This window comes from Castor canadensis, chromosome 4 (assembly GCF_047511655.1).
Source record: "Castor canadensis chromosome 4, mCasCan1.hap1v2, whole genome shotgun sequence".
Classification (NCBI taxonomy): Eukaryota; Metazoa; Chordata; class Mammalia; order Rodentia; family Castoridae; genus Castor; species Castor canadensis.
Window position 1 is genome coordinate 150,924,147 of NC_133389.1, and position 20,194 is coordinate 150,944,340.

General features: G+C 38.3%; 1 protein-coding gene across 1 annotated transcript; it reads left to right on the forward strand.

Annotated features, from left to right (window-relative positions):
- The first annotated feature begins 5,029 nt into the window (after positions 1-5,029).
- Bzw1 (basic leucine zipper and W2 domains 1) lies at positions 5,030-20,087 on the forward strand. The gene is made up of 12 exons (XM_020166864.2): positions 5,030-5,183; positions 6,294-6,367; positions 8,922-9,098; positions 11,062-11,156; positions 12,035-12,100; positions 12,776-12,911; positions 13,649-13,758; positions 13,900-14,070; positions 14,751-14,897; positions 15,407-15,545; positions 17,139-17,261; positions 17,603-20,087. The coding sequence occupies exons 2-12, from the start codon at positions 6,304-6,306 to the stop codon at positions 17,632-17,634; spliced, it is 1,260 nt and encodes a 419-aa protein (XP_020022453.1). The 5' UTR covers positions 5,030-5,183; positions 6,294-6,303; the 3' UTR covers positions 17,635-20,087.
- Positions 20,088-20,194: the final 107 nt, after the last annotated feature.

The window sequence follows — 20,194 nt, forward strand, 5'->3', positions numbered from 1 at the left end:
AAAGTAAATTACCATATGGAAAACAGAACATGATTGAGACAAAACTCCTTAGGATGGCCTCCTACTCCATGAAGCTAAATTCAGCTCCATCTCTACATCACTCCCCCAACATCCACAACAGATACATACATACCAAGCTTCTCCCAGCTTTTAGGGTTCAGTAGCCATGAGCATCTGCCTAGCAAGCACAAGACTCTGAGTTCAAACCCCAGTATGGAAAAAAAAAAAAAAAAAGAACTTGACAGCCATGGTCACATTTCAGGCCTTTTCACACACTATCCCTACTCCATCTAACCAACCTCTTCCTTCTTCTAAGATCTATCTTAGAAGTATTTGGGAATCCTTTCCTTCTCAACCCTGTGGAGTTAGTCACTTCCTCTTTTGCATTCTGGGAACATTTTGTGTCTTTGGACATTCTGGGTACATAGTATTTGTTGAGTAAAGAAAAGCAGAGGTTTTAGAACATTTCATGGTTACCTCTTTTTCACCTAGGGAAAGCAGAGACCTTCCTAGTGAGTTCTCACCAAATGCATTTCTTAAAGGCAATTAAATCCATTGCTTGACCACTATTCTTTCAAGGTAAATGATTCTCACATTTTCTGAAGTCATAAAACCCAAATATTCTTCATGGTATTTCAGAACCCTTTTAAATTAGATTCTGAAAGTTTTTCATGGAACTCTGCCTTAAATGTGAGTTGAAAAAAAAATGTATATATATATCAAATTATCATACCGTGTCCCATAAATATGTACAATTATTATGTGTCCATTATAAAGAAAAATGTGAGCTGAATTCAAAGTATAGGTATAGAAAAGTAATGGACAATCTCACTTTAGCACTTACTGTAACTATCACCTAGTGCTGAGACTATGTTCTGGGCAAGCCTTACTATATAACGTTCTCTGCACTAATCAGCTTCCGAAAAAAGACCTGGGAAATCCTTCCAGACAGTTTTAATATAGCATTTAAAGAGTGAGACCCAAAATGCATCATAAGAGAAAAATGTTCTACTTTTTCTCTTCAGATAAACTAGTATTAAATTTAAGGTCATGGTAGTCCATGACCTTCTTTTGGAAGAGTGATAATCAATTATATTGTGGTTAGCTTACATTGACAATACAGCAGCCCTGCTTACAAAGTTGCTATGAACAATTATACAATGCATGTGAAAATATTTGTAAGTGCTTACTTCCTCTATAATTGCAAGGTCTACTATGACCATTCAATCAGAACTAGTGGTAGCAGTAGTCAGGTACTGCAAGAAGCAGTATCATTACTGCTGCTATGTGTGGCTTTCTGTAACTGTAACAAATACTTCAGATAAATCTAATAAGAAAAAAAGATTGATTTTGGTTTATGATTTTGGAGGGTTCTGTCCATAGTCGGTTGGCCCTGTTGCTCCTGTAGCTGTGGTGAGGAGTGGGGAGTGCATAGTGGAGCAAGCTTTTTTCTGGCAATCAAGACGAGAGAGACAGAAAGAAAGAATGCATGTTTGTCAGATTTCTTGAATCTGTATCAGTCTACTTAAGAATCTAAGTGAAAGGGTGTATTTGTTTAAAAGAAGGTATTATTAATCAAATCTTACTAAAATGTTAAAATTAAGTATTGCTCATTTTTGTCTTATGTCAAATATTATTAATAATTATAGAAGTATTAAAGCCATCTGATGCAGTAAGAAAAAAGAAGCCTATATGAGACATAGCAATTTAACACAGTTTTTTCATCTAAAATGGTATTATTTGAATTTTTAGGTTGACTGTTAAAAGGAAATTTCTGAAAGCTCACTGCATCTCAAAGTTTTTTCATTATAAAAATTTTGTGGAGGCTGATAGAGTGGCTCAAACAGTAGAGCACCTGCCTAGCAAGCCTGAGGCTGAGTTCAAACCCCAGTACCAGCAAAAAAATATTTTTTGTGGAGCCTCTGAAAATATTTCTAGCCACACACATGCATGAATTTATATATGTGTGTCCATATATATATAGGTATATAATGTAGCATTTAAGCCAGGTTCAAAAGGTGTCTACAATCTTCTATAAGGCCTAAAGCATAATAGTATATTTTTGGGGACCAGGGGATGAGGGAGAAGGATGGAGGGGATGAATTTAACCAAAGTACATTGTAAGCATATATGGAAATGTCACAATGAACCACCCTATACAACTAATATATGCTAATAAAATGTAAAAAATGAAAGAACATTCTTCCCAGATCATTTTCCAATAAACAATATATCTTTCGAACAAGCTCTTAGTGGTATAAAGATGTATTATTTGCTTTTGAAAAAGAATTACATATATGTCCATTTCTACCACCAAAGTTTAAAGCAGTATCAAGTCTACATACAGTATCTAGCATCTTTCATTTAAATAGTTCAAAATTTTTAATGCAAAATTGTATGGGGGACTTGTAACAATGGCAGAGGGAGAAGTCAGCAAATCCTCTTTCCAAAACAACTATAGAACTGGGCAAAACTGTCTGAGATCACTACTTTACTATCCTGGATATTAACTAAAGGCAAACAACAAATTAAGAAGTGTTTATTCATGAAAAAGTTGCTAATCTTAAGGTAAGATAAAAGGGTTTGTATCATTCTTGTCTGGAAAGATCATAGTAAAAAAAAGGAAAAGATTTTATTTCTTTGAAAACCCAACAAAATTGTTAAAACTTTTAACTAGACTAGCCAAGAAAAAAAGAAGGCATAAATGACTAAAATCAAGAGTGAAAGTTATCCCTACCCACCTGAAAGAAATGAAAAGGTAAGAGAAAATATGAACTTTATATCAAGGCTGAGGCAGGAGGATCAGGAGTTCAAGGCCAGCCTGGGTTATATGACCCTGTGTCAAAAACAAAACATACTCAAAATAAACAATATCAATCTTATACAAAAATATGGAAACTGTGTCAGCAGTTAAGGAAATGTTTTCATTTATGAAATAAATCTAACAATAAAGCTCCAAAATACTTTTATCATCAGACCGTCTTCAGTGTGGCTAATATTTTACCAAAAACTTCATTACTTACATGTTGAAGCTGTGGGGTTGGCAAGGTTAAACCAATGCAGGTTTTTTGTTTTGCTTTGTGTGAGACAGGGACTCATGATGTGACCTAGGTTGGCCTGGAACTTGAATTTGCCGTGCCTGGCTTCAATACAGAATTCTTAACTGGGCACGGGAAGTCTGAATAACAAGATTTTTGCATGACTTTATACAATCAGGCATTTCTGCAAAGATATGGATACCCTTTTCTCCTTACAGTCACCTGTTACTCTAGCACATCATGCACGAAGGAGGTACTGAATATGTCACTGGGAACTCCAGCTGAAGAATACTTATAACAAGACTGCAAAAAGAGATGGGAACCCAGTTTTGAGAGTTAGATGGATACTGTTATGTAAAGCATAAGGTACCCTCACATTTTATAGGGAGGGCAAATGACTTATGTGAAATAAAAACATAGCCCCAGACAAGATCTTCCTTTATATGTTTATTTTCAATCATTCCTATAAAAAAAAAATCAGCTCTCCCTTAAATTTCCTTGTCAATATCCTTTCTCTTTCACAATGAACTGAGATTATAACAAAAGTAGTGGCTTTATCAGATTCACTTTGTATTCACTGAAGTGTGTTGTTTACTATACATGGAGGCATTACTAAAATGAGTAAGAAATAGCCATTCCCATCAAGAATTTCAGCTTAGGCTAGGTGTGGTGGTGCACATCTGTAATCCTAGCACAGGGAGGCTGAAGCAGGAGGATCATGAGTTCTAGGCCAGCGTGAGCTACATAAAGAGTTCAAAGACAGCCTGGGCTGCATAATCTGTCCTCGTCTCAAAAAAAAAAAAATTCCATTTAGGAGAAAGGACAATTACAAATATAAAAGTAGATCAAGTATCAGAAGGCACAAAGTTCAAAGGAAGTGCAAAAATGGAATGTGTTCACACCCGTTGCAGTGACTAAGAAAGGCTTAAGGGAAAAAGAAGTAGAGATAAGGCTTGAGGCACTAAGTGTGCGTGTAGGGGGTGGGATCTGAATTCAAAGCCTTGTGCTTGCCAGGCAAATGATTTTCCATTTTAACCACACCCCCCACCCCCACCTAACTAGAATTTTGACAGCACATCTCAAGAAGGGAAGAAGACATGTGTCCTGACTGACTGATGCATGGAGGTCGGTGTTTAGGAATTTTTTCTACCATGATACAGTTTCCAAACAGTATTTCCCATGGCAGTCCACTGTGCCTATTTTCATGGACACACTTGAAGGCATAAAATAATCTGCCTGCCAGGTACTATTCCCAGTAATCCCAAATCTATTCTGTACCATCCAAAAACATGTATCAGAATGCAAATGAGTTCAAGACCAGCCTGGGCAAAATAGCTAGAGCCAGCCTCAAAAAGCAACAAAAAAAGCAGTCCGGTGCCGGTGGCTCACGCCTGTTATCGTGGTGGAGATGAGGATCACGGGTTCTAAGCCAGCCCGGGGCAAATAGTTCCCGAGACCTTATCTCGAAAAAAACCATCACAAAAGAGGGCTGGTGGAATAGCTCAAACAGAGCGCCTGCCTGAGTTCAAACCCCAGTACCGCCAAAACAAAACAAACCGAAAAAACAGCCACGAAGCTACATCCTGGAGATGCTGTGCCTAAATTGCGTTAAGTCCACAGGTCTTTGCACTGCTTTATCTGATCTTTCCCCCGGGTCTCTGATGATATACCCCCGAAGTGGTTCTCAAGGTGTGATCCCTGCACCTGGGCATCTCAGAGACTGTGTTAGAAAGGCGCATTCTTGGGTCCCGCACACGATTACAAAACTGCGGGTAGGCTCCGCAATCCGGGGCTTCCCCTCTAAGCCCTCCGCCTCGGTACTACTCACTCCAAAGAAGGGCGGTGCACGACCTCGCCCAGCCAGCAGCGCGCCCCGCCAGGGCGGAGGCGAGGAGAGGTTCCCTACCCAAGCCAAGCCCCACTCCTTTGCCGCCCCGCGCCCCAAGGCGGAAGCCCACGGCTGGGATCTGGGAGGGGCGCCGAATGGCGCAAGGGGGAAATCTCGCGATAGCAGAGCGACCGAAGCGGGGGTGGCACTTCATCCCTCCTCCTCCTCTTCGCGTTAGTTCCGGTCGCAGAGGAGACACCGCCGCAGTTGCCGCCACCTCGGGGATTTCTGGCTCTTTTCTCTTCGCCTTAAATTCGGTGAGGCGCGGCGCGCTGTTGGGCCCGGGCCGAGGTTGCGGCGCGTTGTCGCCGGGCAGAGGTTAAAGGAGGCCGCCGGACCGGTGCGGCGCGGCCGCGATGGTGCCAAGCAGAGACTGCCGCATGAGGCCAGGCGGATTCGGGGCCTGGATTCGGCCGGGAGGCCGGCAGCCCGAGGGTCTGGTCGGAAGTGGGGCCTGCGTGCGTGCCGCGGCGCCGCGGTCAAGGCGGATCCCTTGTGCGCCCTGCCCGGCCTGGGTAACAAAGCCGCCGCGGCCTCTGTTGGGTGATGTGCGCGTGGGGGGCTCTGGCGGGCGGGGCGGAGGAGCCGCCACCACCACTGCGGCCGCCTCCCCCGCCGCTGCTGTCGCTGGAGGGCGGGCGGATGTACGGGGCGGCGGGGGCCCCGGCGCGGAGCGCCTCGGCGCCTGTGGTCCGCTCGTTGCGGCGGCAGCCACCACAGGCGGCTGGGTCAGTGGAGAAGAGCTGGTGGCACCCCACGTCGCCCCGCTGTGGTCTTGGGGAGGGGGATCCCGGACTGAGGGCGGCTTAGCTGCTGCTCGTGCGGGAAGGCACGGGAAAGGGTGTGGATGGGAAGACACGTGCCCGGGGAGGAGGCCTGGACCGAAGCGTTTGAGGCCAGGGAGCCCGGGGTTTGCAGGATGGAACGGTGCGAGCGGCCCTTGCGGTTACAGGCACGACTTGGGGATAGGGTGTGCTACTCAGCGACTCCCCTTTTCCCAGTGTTTTAAGGTTGACATGCACGTTCCGGTATCTTCTGACCATGAGGGTGATCTCGGCGTTCTGTGGTGCTTAGAAGTAGGGGAGGATGTAGGCGAATTTAGAGTAATGTAGAAGAGACCAATTAGGTTTGTGATGGGTGATTTGCCACCAGTCACTGTGACAACTGTAAAGTGATCCAAAAATGTAGTTCCCAGCGCTTCCTTAAAGAGTTTCTTGTAGAGAGAAATTTGCCTGCAGCAGGTATATTGCCAAGCTGAAAATGTGCTTCATTTGATTTACATGTGACTAGATTATAACTTGATACTTTGTTTTAAAAGTGAATGTTATGGCACATACACTTTTAAGGCCATATTTCTCTTTTCCTAGGGTGTCTTTTATGAATAATCAAAAGCAGCAAAAGCCAACGCTATCAGGCCAGCGTTTTAAAACCAGAAAAAGAGGTAAATACTTGTTTTACTATATTTTAAGACCTCCAGATCTCTTTTGTGTCCTGCTTCCTTTGAGAGTCATTGCATAGTACTGAAACCTCAAGAAAAACTACCAGAAACTTGAATTTCTAGCTGTCATTTCAAATACACCCTTAATATTTCTACTGCTTTCTCAAACTTTCAGTTTTTAGAATATATCTTTTTAGTGTGAAGATACAATAGCTTTTTCCCCCAGGCAAATAGTTGGGGAGATCCTATCTGGAAAATATGAAACACAAGTGTCTCTCTCCCCCACCACTCCCAAAAAAGGACTGTTTTCTCTAGCTAGCACTTAATTTAAGCAAAATTTGCTTGAGCAGAGGTAAACTTACTTTAAAAAGTGAATTCCTAATGTGGGTCTTAATTTTCACCCAGATTTTGTGAAGATATGTGAGAAAGGGCTGGGGATGTAGGTCAGTGGTAGAGCACTTGCCTAGCATGCTTGAAGTCTTGGAAAAATGATCGTTCGGATTTTATCCCTGGAAGTTAATTATGGAATAGGATTGTTTAAGAGTCCTTTGAAGTTACATATTTGTCACAGGTTTACTAAGGAAAGTAGGAGAATGATTAAGTGAATATAAAATTCAGCAAGGCATTGTGTTGGTAGTACAGAGAAAAACAATAATAAACTTAGTGTTTCCCTAAAACATTTTAAAATGTTTAAATGTTATTGCTTAAAAGCACATATTAACTTTATAAGAAGTTTTGATGAAATAGAGAACTGGATTAGCTACTGGATTAACTAAATTGCTTTGGTTTTTCTACTTTTACAGACACTTCAGGGATATATATTGCAGATTCTTTTATAATCTCTAACTATAGTCTGTCTCCTTATACAACTGCTAAGACCAAAGTGTGATTTGATTATAGGCTTTGCAGATTTAACTAGTAAATTTTCCAAAGGAACAAGAGTTATAAACTAAAGCAGTTTGGTAGTAATGAAGGACAGTCTGTATCCTTTGTGGATTACTGGTGTCTCCTATATAAATGATAGCAAGTAACTATTTTTATTGTTAGCATCTGGGAGAGGTGTCACTTCCCTAATTCCACATAGTGATCATTCATACCCTTCTGGCTGTTAATGATTAGGGCCATGAATAGGTCGACAAACCATCTGTATTTGCCTAGAACTAAGGGAATTTCTGAGACAGAACTTTGAGTGCTAAAACTGGAAAATCCTAGGAAACAGAAGAATTTTTCACCCTAGTGTTGGGTGAAAATTAAAACATCATCTACTCTAGATGAGCACATCAAAACCCTATCAAAGGGTTTTGGATGTAGTTCAGTGGTAGAGCACTAGTCTAATTGTGAGTCCCTGAATTTGATACCCCCACCACAAAAAGAAACCTGTCATAGAGTGTATGAAAGCAACAAAGTAAGGCTGGGTAACTCAGTAAAGCTAGTTGTGTGTACAAGGTACTAAGTGCTATCCACTTTATCTGTTAACAATTTTGTAAGGTATTCTTTTTTTTTTTTTTTTTTTCTTTTATTATTCATATGTGCATACAAGGCTTGGTTCATTTCTACCCCCTGCCCCCACCCCCTCCCTTACCACCCATTCCACCCCCTCCCGCTCCCCCCCCCAATACCCAGCAGAAACTATTTTGCCCTTATCTCTAATTTTGTTGTAGAGAGAGTATAAGCAATAAGTAAGGTATTCTTTATCCCATTTTACTTTAGGGAAACTTAATAAAGAAGGTAGTGGCTCAAATTTAGGGTTTTAAATGGCGATCAGGATATGCAGTCAGACTGTTTAACTCCAGAGCCTATGCTCTGAACTACTAGCCAGTACACTTTCTGTCTCTCTCTCTCTCTTTTTGGGAAGGCATACCAGGATTTGAACTCAGGACCTCAGTCTTGCTAGGCACACACTTTACCACTTGAGCCACTCTGACAGCCCAAGTATAGCCTCTTCATTACCTACTTCTCTAACTTGATTTCCCTTCTGAATAATGAAAACAAAAAGATCTGTCTCATTGCGGTTGTTGACCTGGATTAAAGCAAAACAGCTAGTACAGTTTTTATCTTATTGGGTGGTCAGTAAATATGCTGTCCAAAGTTTACCTTAATAAATACCAAATGAGTGGTTAAATTAAAAAATAAAATGTTATGAGCCTTTAAGGAAAAGAACTAAGAGCTTGCGTGTGTGGTTAAATTTTCAGAGGAATAAAATTTACCTAAGGTATAAAGGATGGTGTAAATTTTGAAAAAGCCAAGAGTCTTTAGGAGAGCATTCCAGGTAGAAATTGTCTTACGGCCATGGGAACGGGAAACAGCACAGTTAGCTGGCTTACAAGATTTGTCTGAGAAAGTAGCAGAATAGCCACACTGTTCTTATGACTACTTGGTTTTGCAGAGGGAATGCTTGCAGGGGATGTGTATTTAGTCTCTTCTCTATCCTGTCCTTTTTGGTTGTTGCAAGTCTTGCGTACTGTACCTTATGGAACTAGTTGCAGCTTCATAAAGTGATGACTCAGCATTTTGGTAAGCCTCTTAAAACTTAAGTGTTCTGGATTTTTCCTCCCAGATGAAAAGGAGAGGTTTGACCCTACTCAGTTTCAAGACTGTATTATTCAAGGCTTAACTGAAACTGGTACTGATTTGGAAGCAGTAGCTAAGTTTCTTGATGCTTCTGGAGCAAAACTTGACTACCGCCGCTATGCAGAAACACTCTTTGACATTCTGGTGGCTGGTGGAATGCTGGGTAAGTGTCTTGGTTTGTTCGCCTAATCATTTTGGAAAGTATAGTATATGAAAATTATGGACGATGTAAACTTTTGACAGATCTATCAAAATGTAATTTTTGGTGGTTTTATTTCTACTCCCCTAGGTTTCTCCCAAGACATAATAAATTATCAAATTGTCCTGTTCTATCAAGTCTCATGTTTGAAGTCTATACAGAACTGTGACCCTTGGGGATGACTTTTCTCATGACTAAGTTTCTATAACATCCTTAATTAAGGATTTTTCCAGCTTGTGTTTGGACACTCCCAATTAATGGAGAAACTTTTACCTCTTTTGTCCTATGAAATACGTATATGTGCCTGAAAGCTCTCCTCCTAACATTGCTAAAATAGCTACTGGCCACATGTGGCTATCATGTACTTGAAATGTAGCCAGTCTAAATTGAGATGTGCTCCTTAATAGAAAAAAGAATGTAAAACATATTTCAGAATATTTTTGGAGTAATACTGTATTGACCTCATAGTCAAGCTATGAGAGAATTAGAACTTTTGTATACTTGTAGAATGGGAGTTCAGAAAGGCTTACATGACATGTGGCAAGTTACTCAGTTGTAGAGCCTACAATTTAAATTTCGTATCTTCTAATGCATTGTCAAATGAGTATTTATATTACAAATTTGTAGTAAGAAATGTGAAAGATTGCTATTTCTATTTGTAAGGGTTATTAGCTAGGCTTTCAAAGATGTATTTACTAAGGATTTGTTTTTTGTGTGTGTTTGTGTGGTACCTTGCTAGGCAAGCACTCTATTACTTTGAGCTATATCCCTAGCCCTTCTGTTTTGTTTTGTGGGTTTTTTTGGTGGTACTGGGGTTTGAACCAATGACCTCACATTTGCTGGGCAAATGCTTTACCATTTGAACCACACTCTAACCTTTTATTGGCTTTACTGGAGCTTGAACTCAGGGCCTTATGCTTGCTAGGCCTCTACCACTTGAGCCATGCCTCCAGCACTTTTGTTTTTGAGAAACTGGTCTCACTAACTTTGCCTACAGTGGCATTAAACTACTCATCATCTAGTCTCAACCTATTCAGGCATTCTAAAGACAATAGTAAAATGAACATCTGATCTGTTACTCAACTTCAGCAATTACTGACACATTCTTTGTTTATACCCTCATAGATTTCATTCCCCCTCTTTATTTTATTTTTTAACTCATCTCTTTTCTGCAGTTCTGGGATTTGAACTCAGCCTTATGTTTTCTAGTGCTCTGTTACTTGAGCCATGCCTCCAAATTGTCCATTTTTAAAGCGTAAATGGGTTCTTAAGCTGGATGTGGTGGCATACATCCTGTAATCCCAGCACTCAGGAGAGTGAGGCAGAAGAATCAAGGGTTCCAGGATGTTCTGGAGTACAAGGTGAGACTTTGTCTCAAAAAAAAAAAGAAAGAAAACAATAAAAGGGGAGGGAAGTTCTATCACAACTTCTTTGAAGTTATATATAATCAAAACACACTTCTGGCCAGGCACTGGTGGCTTATGCTTGTAATCCTAGTTACTTGAGAGGCTGAGATACAGAGTATCAAGGTTTGAGCCAGTCTGGACAAATACCTGGAGGCCCCCCCATTTCCAAAAGAGAAAAAACAGCAAAATGTACTGGAAGTATGGCTCAAACAGCAGAGTGTCTGCAAGTGTAAAGCCTTGGGTTCAGATCCCAGCCCCACCAAAAAAAACACCTTTGAAACCTCTCCACTTGATGGACTTGGCATTAATGAATGGTTAATTCACTGAGTTTATTTGGGGTGCTTAGGTGGGCTGTTTGATTCCTGTTTTTTCCCCTTTATCCATACATACTGAACCAACCAGCTATTTGGCTTTTTAATTCATCCTTTAAAAATATTACCATTTAAAAAAAATCCTTATTAGAAAGTAAAATCACCAATTTTAAATGAAGGTCACTGCAACTCTTTATGAAATAACCTTAGCTCCAGGTGGTACACTGGCAGATGACATGATGCGTACAGATGTCTGCGTGTTTGCAGCACAAGAAGACTTAGAGACCATGCAAGCATTTGCTCAGGTAAGTGAAACTTAATTATTTTCAGTTGGCCGCCATCTGATTCATGTCTGAGGAATGTTCTGCTTTTTAAAAGTTGCATGTAGAAGGAATTTGATTTTAAGTTTTAGGAATACAGTTCTTGGTACAGTATGATGGATTGGAAACTTCAGATGTGTTGAAAATAAAATAGAAAAAATTAAATTAGTTCTCCTTTCTCATTTGTCTCTCTGGAATTAGTCTTTAAGAAAGATACTACCCCAGCCATGGTAGTACATATCTATAATCCTAGCACTCAGGAGGTTAGGGCAGGAGGATCATGAGTTCAAGGTCAATTTAGGCTACAAAGTAAGACCTGTCTCCAAAAAAAAAAACACTTAAGATATTAAGCCAAAAAGAAAAATCGGGGTGAGGGGGAGAGGGCGGGGCGGGGGGAGAAATGGCCCAAACAGTGTATGCAGATATGAATAAATGAGTAAGGAAAAAAAAGAAAAATCAGTTTCCTATTGTGATTTCCACAGTTAAGCCATTCTTCATATAACAACTTTAAAAGAATAATGAATTACAAGCCAGGTTAGCTTACTAATCAGGATCTCATTTCATAACACAGTTACTGACCTAGAATTTGCTATTTCATTAGGAAATGCAGAGCTCTTATTTTATGATTTTACTCTTTTCATGTCTTGCACATGGCAGATGACTTGTATTTGAGCAATAATTGGTCCTTGTTTAATATATAACATTAAAAAACTATTGGAAAGTGGCTATTAATGTGTTAGTAGTATTGGTATTTAGTAAAATTGAGGAGTTCAACTCTGAACTAACAACATATTGTAGGCTCTTATATCCAGTGGAAGGTTCCCTTTGTTGATCTAGAAATGACTTTGATGTTCACTTCATAGGTTTTTAACAAGTTAATCAGGCGCTACAAATACTTGGAGAAAGGTTTTGAAGATGAAGTAAAAAAGGTAGGAGGAACTTGGATATAGCTCACTGGTATTGAATGTGGTTTGCATGTATGATGCTCTGGGTTCAATCTCCAGCATCAAATAAGCAAAAGGATGGGGCCAGAAAGAGAAGGGTAAATCCTAATTCTGCCATAGATTTGATACAATTTTAGATACTTCAGTAGGCTGTCAATGAAATGCAATTTTGGGGTATATCATTGAGCTTGCTAAAGTATTTCTAATCTGTTGTGTACTGTTTCTTAGCTCTGTGTCCAAACAAATGGCAGAGTTAAAAATCTTAAGTGGAGTTTGTTTAGAAAATGGAGGGTAAATCTATTGGGGAATAAGAAATTTAGCTAACTTGATATTTGAGTTTTAGTGTTAGACAGGTCATTAATACATGTACAGAAAACCTGTTAATATTTATGGAGTGTTAGCACTGTTCTAATTATGTTAACTTGTTTAATATTTATAAAAACCCCGTGAGGCAAATTTTATTGACCACATTTTATATATGAGAAAACTGAGGTACAGAGGTAACTTGCAGGATATCATCATTCAGCTAACGAGTATTATAACTGAGATATAAACTTGGATGGTTAAGCTCCAGAGCCTACCCTTTTAACCAGTATAGTGTTTTACTGCATCTCTTAATGTAATGCAATTGCTTTTTTTGATCCTTTTTTTCTTTTATAGCTGTTGCTGTTCTTAAAGGGTTTCTCAGAGTCAGAGAGGAACAAGCTGGCTATGTTGACTGGTGTTCTTCTGGCTAATGGAACACTTAATGCATCCATTCTTAATAGCCTTTATAATGAGAATTTGGTTAAAGAAGGTAATTAGCTTCTAATAAAGGGTAATCTTTGGTTGGCTGAGGGTGGGGTAGATAACTGCATGAAAGATGAATGTATATAAAAGTTAGGATGTGGTTTACTGTTCATCAATGGGACTTTTTAATAAGTGCATTCTATTTCATAAACATCTAATGCATGCTGCTGGCATCCAAGTTTGGCTTTCTTTAGTGTACAGTAAATGTCTAGGGTTTAGACAAAATGTAATAATTAAGTAAAAAAGAAGTGCTGTGGGAACCCAGAAAGAGTTTCATGCCAATTGGGAAACTTGGGAGCATCTTTAGTTGTGAAGATATTTGGAAAGATAATTATTTCATTGTTGTGGCTTCAGCTTTCTGGAAATTTTTTTAAAAGCTGGGTTTTTTTTTTTTGTTTTTTTTTTGGTTGGTTGGTTGGTTTTTTCCTTCATACTTACAGTACTGAACATTTAAGTTGCCTTCTCAGAATAGCCCTGTTGAGTGTAAGAATGATTATTCTCAGTTTACACATTAGAAAACACTTTTAAGTTACTTTGCCAAGAATGTACAACTAGCAAATGATAGCACAGGGGACTTGGAATGAGATGGTAAACAGTGGCAGAGGAAAGTTGAGGGATCAGTTTGGGAGAAAGTTAGTGATTCTGAATGGTTGAGCTATGGAGGCTAAATATGGCAGGATATCATCATTGAAATCAGGAAGGTATGTTAAGTAAGCTCTTTTTTTGTTTGTTTTTTTCTCTCAGGGGTTTCAGCAGCTTTTGCTGTAAAGCTCTTTAAATCATGGATAAATGAAAAAGACATCAATGCAGTAGCTGCAAGTCTTCGGAAAGTCAGCATGGATAACAGACTGATGGTTTGTAACTTTTTTCTTCTCATTCCTGCCAACCTTTAAGGCGAGTGTAATGAGAAAAATTTCTCATTTTTAAATCTGAAGAGAAAGTGTTTTTCTTAATTTGAGTTAAAGACCATTTAACAGATTGAATTCTCCTTTCAGGAACTTTTTCCTGCCAATAAGCAAAGCGTTGAACATTTCACGAAATACTTTACTGAGGCAGGCTTGAAAGAACTTTCAGAGTATGTTCGGAATCAGCAGACCATAGGAGCTCGTAAGGAGCTCCAGAAAGAACTTCAAGAACAGATGTCACGTGGTGATCCATTTAAGGATGTAAGCTGGTTTTATTTTGTTTTTGTTTTTTTGTTGTTGTTGGGTTTTTTTGGTGGTACTGGGGTTTGAACTCAGGTCTTCATGCTTTCTAAGCAGGCTCTCTATCTACCACTTGAGCCACACCTCCAGCCCCTAAGCTGTTTTTGTTTAAACCATCTTTTTATGGCAAAGTTTCTGGCATAGAAATTTTCATGCTTTTAAGAAACCTCAAACTATTTCACCAGAATGAGTCTGAATTAATAGTTTAGAATGGGGCTGGGGGTGTGTAGCTCAGTGGTAGAGTACTTGCCTAGCAGTCCAGCATTTGTGAGACCCTGTGCTTGATCCCCAGCACACAAAAAAAGTTCCCCACCCACCCAGGTAGTAGTTGTAGAATGTTGTACTTCCCCTAAGCCATTTTCATATGTTGAGTCAGCACTGACCGATGCCCAGAAATGATAATTCTTGGAGATTTCATAGTGTGCAGTCCAGTGAAGAGACCTGATTTCTATTTCCTTCTCAGTGACCTCCTAGCCAGTTTGTCTGTTGCAAAGGTTTTCTGTTTATATGTAGTACATATGTGGTTGTTGACAGTTTCATGGGAAGGTATTTTTATGCTTTTGTAAAAAGTGTAAATTTCACTTATGAAGTATGTGTATATAAAAAATGATTTCTGTTACTAAATTTGATTTATTTTGCAGATAATTTTATATGTCAAGGAGGAGATGAAAAAAAATAACATCCCAGAGCCTGTTGTTATTGGGATAGTGTGGTCGAGTGTGATGAGCACTGTGGAGTGGAACAAAAAAGAGGAGCTTGTAGCAGAGCAAGCCATTAAACACTTGAAGGTATTAGAACTTTGTTTTAACAAAACAAACTGTTAGCTTTTAAGTGAGGACACATGAAATTTCACTGTAGTTTTCACTAAGAGGACTTACCACATCCTGTGGTATCTGGGGATAACCCCCTAGTAAGTAGACAAACAACATTAGCTATTGGTGATAGCTGTTTTATACCTGACTTGGGCCTTGTTTGGTTCACAGATTAAAAACAAGAACTTGTTTAAAAGTAATTTAAGCCTGCAATTTGATGTTTGCTTCTGAGGGAGTATTGAAAAATAGGACCACTGTTTTTGTTTTCTGCTAAAGTATAACATTGATAGTTACCTGAAATACTTGTAGGTATTGCTTATTTCATTTAGATGCTTTGTAGATTTTTCTGCTTACCGTTTTTGTTTTTAATTTCCAATAAACATATTTCACGGTGATTGAACAAGTTGAGTTAGTTTTGTATTGTTAAAGTTTTGTAGTGGATGGTCATTGTAATGAATGACTAAATGTTTGCTTCCTTTTAAAAGCAATACAGCCCTCTACTTGCTGCCTTTACTACTCAAGGTCAGTCTGAGCTGACTCTGTTATTGAAGATTCAGGAGTATTGCTATGACAACATTCATTTCATGAAAGCCTTCCAGAAAATAGTGGTGCTTTTTTATAAAGGTAATGATAAATCTTAAATTTGTGAATGCTTTATTAGAAACCCTTGAGCACTCAAAATAATTCAAGTGAGCATCTGAACATTAGTTCCCTGAAATATTTTACTTTTAGTTTGAAGATGAGGCCATCACATTCTCCAGACGTACACTTTCTCTACTTTTCAGCCTGTGGGAAATCTCCCCTTCACTCAACACACCACTCAATGTTGACTGTCACTTGTGCTTCAAAACTGGTTCAGAATACTTCTGTAAAACACCCCATTTCAGTTATAACTTCCCTTTCTGTCATCCCATTTACTAATCTGGGAAGAGACTCCACTGCAGTTAGTTTTCTGTGATCAGTGGCAGAGAACTTTTTAAAACTGCATTAGACCAGCTTGGCCTTCATTTGGATGGCTGCTGTACACGTGTATTCTGTCCTTTAGTTTTCAGAGATTATTTTGTCAGTACCTATATTCTGAATAATAGGAATAGAAAATAGGATGCTAGGAATAGAAAAACCTCCAGAGTTTTTGTTGTTCTTTTACGAAAGTATGGGTTATAATCTCAGCACCCATGCTTCATTGACTATCAGCTTGTTGTTAAGGTTGTTTTGTTTTTGTAGCCTAAGTAGGGCTTCATACTTGTAAAGCCCTGAGTTCAAAATCCCAGTCCCACCAAAAAATAAAAACAGTTCCATTTTATACCTAAAACTTTCTCATTTAACGGAAAGTTCCCAAACTTGGCATTATAAACATTTTGGGTGGCCAAGCTGTTTGTAAGAGACTATCCTCTACATTGTAGAATGTATCAGCATTCGTGATGTCTATCCAGGAGATGCTAAGAGCATCTCTTCTCACTGTGACAACCAAAAATGTCTCCAGATTTTATGAAATACCTATTGGAGGGGCAAATTGCCTTCAGTCAAAAAAAATACTAGTTTAAGACTTTTTTCCCTAATGGCTCACACCTGTAATACAAGCTACTTGGGAGGCTGAGATCCTGAGAATTGTGGGTTGAAGCCAGGCAGGGCAAATAGTTTGCAAGACCCTCATCTCCAGAACAAAATGGACAGCAGTAGAATAGCTGCTTTGCAAGTGAATATCTGTGATTTCAAACCCCAGTCCCACCAAAAGAAGGAGAGAAAAAAAAAAACCCTCCTAAACAAGGTTCTGTTTCTATTTTCTGTTGCTCTTGAAATCAATCATTATTGACATTTGAATACAGATTTGTAAAAAACAAAAATAATTCTTTTTATTTAACTTCCCAGGAGGATAGTATTTGCCAAGCAGGTATTTACACCTTAGGTGACTAACTCTGCCTGAAGCTGGGAAATATGTTAAAAATTCTTTTCTTTTTTTGTTGTTCTTTTGAGTGGTACTGGGGTTTGAACTCAGGGCCTCACACTTCTTAGGCGGGCACTCTTACCACTTGAGCCATTCCTCCAGCCCTTTTTTGTGTTGGGTATTTTCAGGATAAGATCTCTTAGAGCTATTTGCCCAAACTGGCTTTAGACTTTGATCTTCCTGATCTCTGCATCCAGAGTAGCCAGAATTACAGACGTGAGCTATCAGTGACTGCTTAAAACTCCAGTGATGTAATGATTTACCCTTTACAGCTGAAGTCCTGAGTGAAGAGCCCATTCTGAAGTGGTATAAAGATGCACATGTTGCAAAGGGGAAAAGTGTCTTCCTTGAGCAAATGAAAAAATTTGTAGAATGGCTCAAAAATGCTGAAGAAGGTAAGTCTTCCTCTGTGTGGTGTTTGGAAACTGGCTATAATATATGTCCATACAGCTTTGTTCTTTTATCCTGTCACCACTTTGTACCTAGAGGATAGAATTTTTGTTTACTTACGACAAACTTGCAAACAGTCGTTTGATTTAATGCAGGTGGTATTTTATGCAGCTATTTAATACCTCAGTCATTATGCTGAACTTTAAGGGGGGAAATTGAAATTTTTGAGATATATAAATGAATACATCCTCATCTAAGATTATTAATGAAATACCTCCTTGACTATAAAAAGTAATAATTTGCTCTCTAATACATAATGCTTGACTGCATTTTCCCCCTTTTTTAGAATCTGAGTCTGAAGCCGAAGAAGGTGACTGAATTTTGAAACCACATCCTCAGTAAAGCAAACAGGAGTTGTAGATAAAATGTCATGTCTCATGTGTCCTAATTCTTACATCTTCCTACCTCCCTATATCAAGCATGATATAAGGGCTTTCATGGCAAATTTTATTTTAACTGTTTCTATGGTTATTGGAAATGTTGGGTTTCGTTTCTAAAACCATGTTTTAAGTAGCTACAGGAGCTATAGATTTGAATCTAATGTTGCATTAGTTTTTTCAGTTACCTTCTACCTCCTGTATTTTCTACTGTAATAATGTAATTTAAGGCCTTCCACAATGAACAGTTCACTTTATTCCCTGGGTTTTCTATATAAATAGTTTTCAAGGTATGATTTGGTTAAAAATGATTTGTTATAAAAATTCTGTTTTGCAAATTAAACTGTAAAGTATCCAAAGTCTCAAAAGGCCATGATTTGTGTGATGGTTTGGTATGCCCAGAGCCCTGTTCATCAATGAAAATCTCCTCTACAATAATTGAATTCATTAGCATAAATTCTGAGTATTCGGACCATTGCTTACATGTTAACATTTTCTTATATTTTTAATCCCACTGTCCTTAAGTTTTAACCCCGAATGTCCTTAAGTTCAATTGTTTGCTCTCTGGTTTTTTATCCTTAGTGAAGGAAAGGGACAAACTGAAGCTTGAGAAATCATATGTGCCAGAGGTACTGGGAAGAAGAAAGTTGAGCTTTTTCCCATTGAGAAACTTCTGCATTCAGTTGACTCTTACCATAGGCAAAACAAATGGGTATTCTTTTCATATAAGCATTTTCAAATACACCTGAGAAAAGTCTTATCAGTTAAAAAAATTTTTAATTAAAATATTTTATGCTTAGTATACACCTAGATTGCTATGAAAGGACTTTTAAAGGAGTATGACTAAAGGAAATGACTGATGTACTAACTTCAGTAAAAAGTCAAATGTGACTTACGTTTCCTAATGGCTTAGAGTATTTGTTGTAAAGAATGAAGTGCAATGTAACTATGTATTCCCACTTGGTTGTACTGGACTGCCTTCATTCTGTTAACATTCAGTAATGACTCAAACATCTGGCTACTAACTGAATTTCCACTTTTTAATTTCCATGAGCCAAATATTATAAATGATCAGTCCACTTATTGTAATGGCTGCCTTTAATTTTCTCTTTTCTTGTTGCTATCCATCTGTATATGTAGTCAGTAGGGAGGAAAATGTAGCCAAATTTTGGGGTAGAAAGTCATGTTAAAAGTGAGCATTCTAATTGGTGAAAGAAAATAGCCTCAAATAATGCCACCAGAGACCAAGTGGAAATTCCCCCCTTGTGAAGGTACTATTCTTAGTAGCTAAGAATTTGGTATTGAAAAGTTCATCTTGAGGGAAAAACATGTAAAATAATTTGAAATAAAGATATAGTTGACCTTAAGAGCATTATAACTGATAACATTGTGAGTGGGGTGAATTTGTTAAATGAATGATTTTGATGGTTTTCATGCACAGGCAAAATGTATTCATTAGATTTCTATGTAGTGATTTGCTTTTACTTTGTAATTTGTAGTCCTCAAAAGACTTTTTTTTTTTTTTAATAAAAGTTCATCCTTAAATTAGGTTTTATAGATCAGTCCTTTTTTTTTTTTTTTAATTCCATTTTAACACCTACTGGTACGCTGTATGTTATATGTGTTCATGTCTTTACTGTATAAGCATTAAATCCTCCTTTCATCTTTATAACTTCCAAACTATAAACACTATACAGAATTATGATGTAGCTGAAACTACATTGACATTTCTACAGCCAAATCATTGCATGTTACTGCCGTACAAAGTGTACCGTTTTATTATATACTGTGTATAGTGAGAGAGTGTGTAGTCTTCCAGAACTACATTATGATCTTTGATCATAGTTTTTTTCTTCATAATGACACAGTAGTACTTATTACAGTATTTAGTAAATGGATGTCACCTATTAGTATAATGTAAAGAAAGGGAATGCTTTATAAAATGATTTTCATTTTGAATTTTAAATGGTAATTTTAGAACTCAGCTGCCAGTGCCACCCTTTGGCTTCAAATATGTAATCCATAATATAGATGTCACAACTGTACTTTTAATTATGATTGGGTAAATGTTAATTGATTTTCCTAACTTGGTGTCAGCTTCTAAGGATAGGTGTCTTGGATACTATAATGTGTTTAGAGCTAATCATAAATTTCTTAATCTTACTCTGGGAGTATTGTCCTAGAAATTTATTCTGTTCTTATAAAAACTCCAAATAGCAAAAATGCCACAAGATACTTTAACATAGCATAATGATGGCAGTGAGGGGAACTGCATGTGACCAAAAGATTAACATTGTTTCTTCAACTTTTTCCATTATCAGTACCCCCCAAAAAAGCCTTTTTTATTTTTCCCTAATAGCACCCCAATAAATTTTAATATAGATAAGCCATGTATGTACTGTGTCTATGCTTTATACATTTCATCTTGGAGGTGAAATTACCTTGAACATGTGTACTCTTACATATCCTATTAAAATGAGAGGGAGACCTAATGACAGACA

Bases quoted from the DNA above. Each gene is read 5' to 3' on its own strand.
- Bzw1 (XM_020166864.2), top strand. From the start codon at position 6,304: ATGAATAATCAAAAGCAGCAAAAGCCAACGCTATCAGGCCAGCGTTTT. The intron at 11,157-12,034 runs GTAAGTGAAACT...TTCACTTCATAG, and splicing joins CCATGCAAGCATTTGCTCAG to GTTTTTAACAAGTTAATCAG. The intron at 12,101-12,775 runs GTAGGAGGAACT...TTTCTTTTATAG, and splicing joins TTGAAGATGAAGTAAAAAAG to CTGTTGCTGTTCTTAAAGGG.